Source organism: Gobio gobio (genome assembly GCF_949357685.1).
Source record: "Gobio gobio genome assembly, chromosome: 1".
Taxonomy (NCBI): Eukaryota; Metazoa; Chordata; class Actinopteri; order Cypriniformes; family Gobionidae; genus Gobio; species Gobio gobio.
In genome coordinates, this window is record NC_137097.1 from 32640099 (window position 1) to 32647273 (window position 7175).

The 7175-nt window shown below is 40.9% G+C and overlaps 1 protein-coding gene across 1 annotated transcript in view; it reads left to right on the forward strand.

Annotated features, from left to right (window-relative positions):
• The window catches only part of vwa3a (von Willebrand factor A domain containing 3A), a gene marked incomplete at both ends in the record, with an annotated part of 46892 nt that extends 39717 nt beyond the window's left edge, over window positions 1–7175 (forward strand). Inside the window, 10 exons of the mRNA XM_079807930.1 lie at window positions 827–931; window positions 1052–1149; window positions 2985–3137; window positions 3225–3333; window positions 3872–4016; window positions 4282–4426; window positions 5976–6127; window positions 6713–6830; window positions 6929–7023; window positions 7136–7175. Of these exons, the coding sequence (XP_079664056.1) occupies window positions 827–931; window positions 1052–1149; window positions 2985–3137; window positions 3225–3333; window positions 3872–4016; window positions 4282–4426; window positions 5976–6127; window positions 6713–6830; window positions 6929–7023; window positions 7136–7175 (1160 nt within the window). The remainder of the gene's footprint in view (window positions 1–826; window positions 932–1051; window positions 1150–2984; window positions 3138–3224; window positions 3334–3871; window positions 4017–4281; window positions 4427–5975; window positions 6128–6712; window positions 6831–6928; window positions 7024–7135) is intronic.

Consider the following 7175-nt stretch of genomic DNA (forward strand, 5'->3'; position numbering starts at 1 on the left):
AGGGAATACCGTTTCCATGAAAGGGTGTTCATGGTCTGCAACAATGCTTAGGTAGGTGGTACGTGTCAAAGTAACATCCACATGGATGGCAGGACCCAAGATTTCCCAGCAGAACATTGCCCAAAGCATCACACTGCCTCCAGCCTTCTTTCCCCACTTGCATCAATGAGCCTTGGCCGCCCATGACCCTGTCGCCGGTTCACCACTATTCCTTCCTTGGAGCACTTTTGATAGATACTGACCACTGCAGACCGGGAACACCCCACAAGAGCTGCAGTTTTGGAGATGCTCTGACCCAGTCGTCTAGCCATCACAATTTGACCCTTGTCAAACTCGCTCAAATCCTTATGCTTTCCCATTTTGCTTCTAACACATCAACTTTGAGGACAAAATGTTCACTTGTTGCCTAATATATCCCACCCACTAACAAGTGCTGTGAAGAAGAGATAATCAGTGCTATTCACTTGACCCATCATAATGTTATGCCTGTTTGGTGTATATAGGGTGATTTCAGGGTGATTGGGACACTTTTTGCCATTGAGATGACTTGGAAAAAGTGTCCCAATCACCCTGAATTCATTCTATATATATATATATATATATATATATATATATATATATATATATATATATATATATATATATATATATATATATATATATATATATATATATCTACGTTAGATTCTGAAAGCATGTCAGTGTCTATATTTGGCTCAGTATAAAACCTCATCTGATTGCCTCTCAGACTAAATGCTTGGCTATTTATGTGACTCATGGTGCATTCGTTATTTTTTCAGAGTACTTATTTTTGGTCTTTTTTTAGTCCAGTCAGCTGATTTCAGCACACCAGCTGGGCCGTCAAAGCCTGCTGATCAGAGGAGAACCATTGTGTCTCAGTCTGTCTTTTTCTTGGAAGATGGCAACTTGGGTTAGTGGAAATGGATTTTCCATGTTTGTCTTGTCATAGCCAGAAACATGTACAGATGTGATCCACTCATATACATCTCTGGATCATATTGTGTCATATAGCATTGATTGTCTTATCTAGGTGCTGTCTTCAAGAAATATCCAAAACCCAAGAGTGTGCGCAAGTCTATCAACACCATTAAACTGCCAAAACATGAAGACATCTGTTCAACTAAACAGGTACTGTACTGTATGATCCATCCAAATGCCTAATGTTTTCCAAATTCGTCCTAGAGTTTTCAAGCTACATCCACCTCCTAAACTGGCACATCTTTCCCCAGCTCACAAAATATGTTCTAAAAACGTTTTGCAAATGTTTCCATTATGTTATGAAAACGCTATTTCTGAATGTTCTCATAACATTAAAAACTAATTTTTTTATGTTTTAAAAAAAAAATTCTTGGTTATACGAATGTTAAAGGAAACATTTCATTTTATCATAATGTAAACATTATGGGAATGTTACTTTTAAATGTTTTCATTTAAAAAATGTTAGAAAAAATGTTCCATGAGCATTGTATAAATGATGATATTGAGCTAAAGTTTTGAGAGCATTATTAAAGACCAGATAACTTATGAACGAACATTCTACTAATGTTACTGGAAGAACGTTTGTTCATAACTTGAGAGAAAGTTGTGAGAACGTTATGAGAACATTCCCCTGCTGGGTTTCTGTTCTGACTTAGTGCGCTATATCTTTTCTGATTTCTGAACTGATCTGACCTTATTTTTCATATAGCAGATGATCAAATGTTTCATCTGTCTCTCGTTCTTTCTATATCTCCTTAATAACTGTCTGGCAGCACCTTAGCATTCACTCTGAACTCTTTAGCAACCACTTAGAAACCTAGTAGAAATGAGAAACCCCAAAGCAAACACTCAGAACACTTTAGCAAATGTGATAGGAGGGATGATAGAAATTGTTTTAATAGCAATCCAAAATTACACACAGCAGCTTTAAACAGGATCTATTATGCCCTTTTACAAAGTCTTGATTTTGTTTAGGTTTTCATGCCTGAATGTTCAAAAAACACATTATTTTTTCCTATGTTTGACATTATTGCAGCTCCTCTCTTCCCAGTCTGTCAGTATCACTCTGTTTAGTTCTTGTCTCTATGAAGCCCCTCCTTCTGAAAAGCGCAGTGTGCTCTGATTGGTCGGCTGGATCAGTGTTCTGTGATTGGTCAACCACACAACAAGTGTGTTTGGGGAAATGTCCCGCCCCTTACCATAACCGCGAGTTTCAACCATAGACTGTAAATAAATAAGGACGTAGTGTCCGTGACGTCACCCGTAGGTTTCTGAAGAGCATTTTTGAAACCTAAAGTCGGTCGCCGCCATCTTGGCAGCGCGTCACTCCCGGATAACTTAAAATGGGCAAAGAGGCGGGACGTGGCTGGAGTTCAGGTGCCTGGTTGCTGAAACCACGCCCGCCTAGCTCGACCATAGTGGCAATCCACCTGTCACTCAAGTGACCACACCCTTAATTATGCAGAACCTTAAGGCTTAATATAATTTCAACAGATGAGTTATAAAAAAATACACCCCCCTCACAGTTGTCATGAAGGGCAAACTTAGCTGTATAGACCAAAATTACTTTTTGTACCAGGCTGTAAACACAGATTTGACTCCATTTTGGAGCCCGTCTCTAGTGGCCAGTCGGTGAATTGTGTTGGATTCAAGAGAGAGACCATGGGAGGTTGCCTAGGTTTCAACACACTACTAATTCAACCAGACTCCGCCCCTTTATTTTGCATATGGCTTGAGCAGGAACTATTTAAATGAGGAATATTGTGACGTGTTCGTTCCCGGAAGAAAACTCAAGACTACAATGAAGGCATTTCAGGGAGTTCAGAAACAGCGACACTGATGTAGAGATCGAAATAACTGCCTTTGGAGAGACTTTGTGCTTTGACCTTTTTCACGCTCAAACTGCAACATTACACACTAAAGAAAGTCGAAAAGTGTAGGTCCTCTTTAAATTCTAAAGGATTGTTTTGTGTGTGTCCTTTAAGTGGCTGAGAAGGTTTGGTATAAAGAACCTGAAGTTGGACCTTCACAAACTGATATCTGGACCTGAATGCTGCCATCACAACAAACTGGTGCCGTCCGTCCAGAAGAGAGTGTCTGCTAAGTACTGCGGCATATTCCCTAGTGTCCAAGTCAATGTAAGCACAGTGCTGTGAAACACCGGTCATACTGAAAATATTAGTTTTCCATGTTTAGTATATGGTACGTCTTGATGTTCATCATAGGGGGCTGTGAAACACTTGCATCTGACTCCTGGTGAGTTAAAGCACTACCTCAGTCAGACGGAGAAGCTGATGCAGCGCTACGGCCGAAGACTGGAGTGGTTACTGACAGGTACAATAGAGGTGGCACTCTTATTAAGCTCTTTCTGGAGAGAATGTGTGCTTGCTTTAATATTTAGTCTATTTGTTAACTGTCACCCTCATTTTTGAGCATAGATCTGAATGTAAATAGTTCCCTTTCTGTCGGTCACTTTCGGCGTTATGTCGAAATACCGTTCTTGGGACAGACACCTCTGACGTATTCAGAAAAAGAAATTCCATTGATATAAAAATTTGCAATTGGGTATAAGAAGATCTTCACTTGTTCAGCTTTGAAAAAAAAAATAGTTATGTTTCTATGTGATCAGGTTGGTGGTACTATATCAGTATCTGTGTAAGGATAATATCAGTACCAAACTCAACAATTACAGTATGGCTCTTATCCAAAACATAGATAAATAAAGCGCAGGCATTATTTTAAGGGCCCAAAGGCTGTTCCTGAAGGATGAGGTTTCCAGCTAGCAGTAGATAGCATGGAAGCTCCCTAGGCTCACTAGGCTTTAGAACAGATCCCTTTTTTCCTGCCATGTGGATGTTTTGTTTGCGAGCAGGCAGCAGGCGTATGTTCGGATCAGTGCTGGAAAAGGACGTCTGTGTTCTGCTGGATGTGTCTGGATCAATGGCCCCCTTCCTGGCTGAACTCCAGAAGGCACTGACCTTACTGATCTGGGATCAGCTGCATGCCAACAGCGTGAGGTGAGTGAAATGTTTTTGCTCTAGATGGCGATATAGAAAAAAATGCTTTCACACTCACCCGTCTTCCATTGTTTGGCTGAACAAATAGTCCCGGCCTGGGTTGGGTGTATGGACCCTTCTCACAGACTGTGATTTCCACAGTTTTGGAGAAGATTAGAAATGTAAAAAGGGCCCATAATACACCTGAAAATGTCCTATCATTGCCTCCGAACAAGGTTAGTGAGTTTGCCGGCCGGTGTCTTAGTGACTGGTGTGTGTGCGTCAGGTTTAATGTGTTGGCGTACTCTGGAGGGGTGCGGATGTGGCAGTCGGCGCTGGTCGAGTCCACTGAGGATCTGTGTACGGAGGCAGCGCAGTGGTTGAGTCAGCTCAGCTCACATGGCACTTCATCCACACTTCAAGCACTGCAGGTACTCGCTGCAACACTCACAATAACTGCCTTTATATGTGACCCCTGCTGGCAAAATGAGTCGCAATGAGTCACAAAAAAAAAACATTTTTGTTCTCAAGTTATAGTTTTAAAGGTTCCAAAACAAAATCACCTAGCAACCATACCTTAAAATCTCTGGTAACAACACCAAATTTGGCACACACCAAGTCAACACCAAATATCTATAGGAAAAATATATAGTCAACTTATTTTTCCATGATACCACAATTGTTTGATTAACATTAATGAAAGAGACAGCCGTTTTCATGGACAAAGGAAAGGTCCTCTCAGAAAACGTACAAATAAAGATACTTGTAGATGGTTAATTGCTATTTGGAGCACTGGGATCGCTAGACAAGGGCTTAATGAACTTGTTTTTGTGAAAACCTCAAAATAAACATTTTTCACTTGTTTTGCCTGTAGCTCAAAATTATCCTGTGCGCATTCGGACTAATTTTGCCAGCACTGGTCACATATAAACTATCAGTGCATGACATCAACCCCCACCAACCCCCCAAATGCGGGTGGATTTCAGCAGTGGCGTGTAACACTCCTACTAGCCACTATGGCAGATTGAATTATTGAAATATATATATATATATATAATTCAGTTGTAGTCTTTTAAAAAGGCATCTAAAATAATAAAAGTGTAGTGTTGTTGTCAAAAATAATAATTTTTACGAATCGATACTGAAATATATCTGAATCGCTTCCAATACTCATTTTCTTCAAAATAGATACACAATACCAGCTGCTCTTTCTCACTCTCTCATGTCTCCAACAGCAAGTGGCACACAAACCCGCCTCCACTCACTCACTCGTTTCATTTGCTCCGGATGAATATTGTTGCTGTTACAGGGCTTGATTTTTGGTACACATTGCGCATAATTTTACTCATTCCCGCAGTTTTTTGTACTCAAGTACGTGCGTATAAAGCCGCCTCTCAGGACTAAATTTAGTTCTTTTTTGCTGCTTATTGCGCTTAAACAGTTAAATACACACAAAAGAATGTCAAAATGCCATCTTTGGTGAGTATTCACGTAAACACAGTCAGTTCTGTTTAAAGTGAAAGTAAACAGTTGAGAAAGAAAACGCATGTGTAACAGTACGCTGTGAGTGTGTGTTAGAAATCAGGAATGGAGAGAGAACATTGTGCTTGGTACGTTTTTCATCTTCAAAACAAACTTGGGTCTTCAGGTTTAAGGGTCTTCAGGTTAAGTTTAAATCCCGTCTAGCTAGCGCGCTTCCCATAATGTTTACGCATTAGGTCAGTAGATGGAGACTAGACTGTCTTTTGTCACCGTTTGAACAAATTCGACCACATGAGCGTGAGCGTTTACACTACGAACGCGAAAGCGAATGTGTTTTCAACTATATCTGGAAGTGATCAAAAGTGGACAAGCTCAAAACGTTTTACACCCCGTTTACACCTGTATTTAGCGTCGTCTTAACACCAGGTGTAAACAGGGTCTTAGTTGATCTTGTGTGTGTGTGTAACCGTGACTGTGTGTAATGCTGCTTTGCTCCAGACAGGCTGTGGCTTGGCAGATGATGTTGGTCTGTATCTGGTCTGTGATGGAAGCTGTGACTCCAGCCACAGTCTAATACTGACAGAGATAGAGACACTGAGACGAGAGAAGAGCTTCACCGTCCACACCGTCGCACTCAACTGCCATGACAGGTCAACTAACTCTACTAACTATAAGTAACTTTGCAACTACATATCAACTAACTCTCATTAGAGTATTAGTAGACTGCTAGGTTAGGGCTCAGGTAGTCTCAGTCTCAGACATCTCACCCATGGACCGTTGGCTGAACGTCTGATGCATATGGCACACTTATCTGGAAACACTTCAGGAGTTTTGTCTGGAAACAAATGCCATGACTCCAAACTCCCTCATGGAAGAAGAACACTGTCAGTTTACGAATGTGACAATGAGTGCTTACCAGGATCAACTAAACGCTGGATTTTCAAAAGTATGTGAAGTCCGTGGCTCCATTGTTGCAGTAAACTTGAACATCGTTCTTGAATGAATAATTTATAGATGCATTATGTTATTGCAGGGACGTCGACTTTACATTTTCACGCCCAAAACGAACTGTGATTGGTTGCGTTACATGTTAGTCAGACGGCTACGTGAGACTAGGGCTCGGGTTAGTAGAATAAGTTGAATGTAGTTGCAAAGTTACTTGAAATTAGTAGAATGTCTGAAGTTGCCATAGTATGTTGAATAGGGTGATTTATCATTTCAATCTTTTTGAACAGATCCGGCAGTGAGTTTCTGAAGTCTCTGGCCCATAAAACAGGAGGACGATTCCATCAGGCTCCGGACAACACGGACACGACTCTGATCAGAAAACTGCTGTCAGACCCGTGCACTGCAGTACGTATACGCTGACTTTTACTCAACATTTTCAAATGCATTTCTGCAGATTCATTGTTATGAAATGATGTGTTGATTCTTGTATGTCCACAAAGGACCCATTGCTTCCAAAATTTGAGGGGGACGATCTAAGGAAACTGTCAGAAGAGATTGAGAAGCTGAGATTGTTCCAGAAACAAGCTAAAGCTTTCAGGTTTGTGGCTTCCTGTGTGTGCTTAAGCGCTGATGCAGACGCCTAGAGTTGATGTAATGATTGATGCTGTTGTGGAGTTTTTAATATGGTGACTCGTCTTTTGTTTTCATAGGGAAACTATTTTGGAGTCAAGGAACCTTGAGGGAACTTAG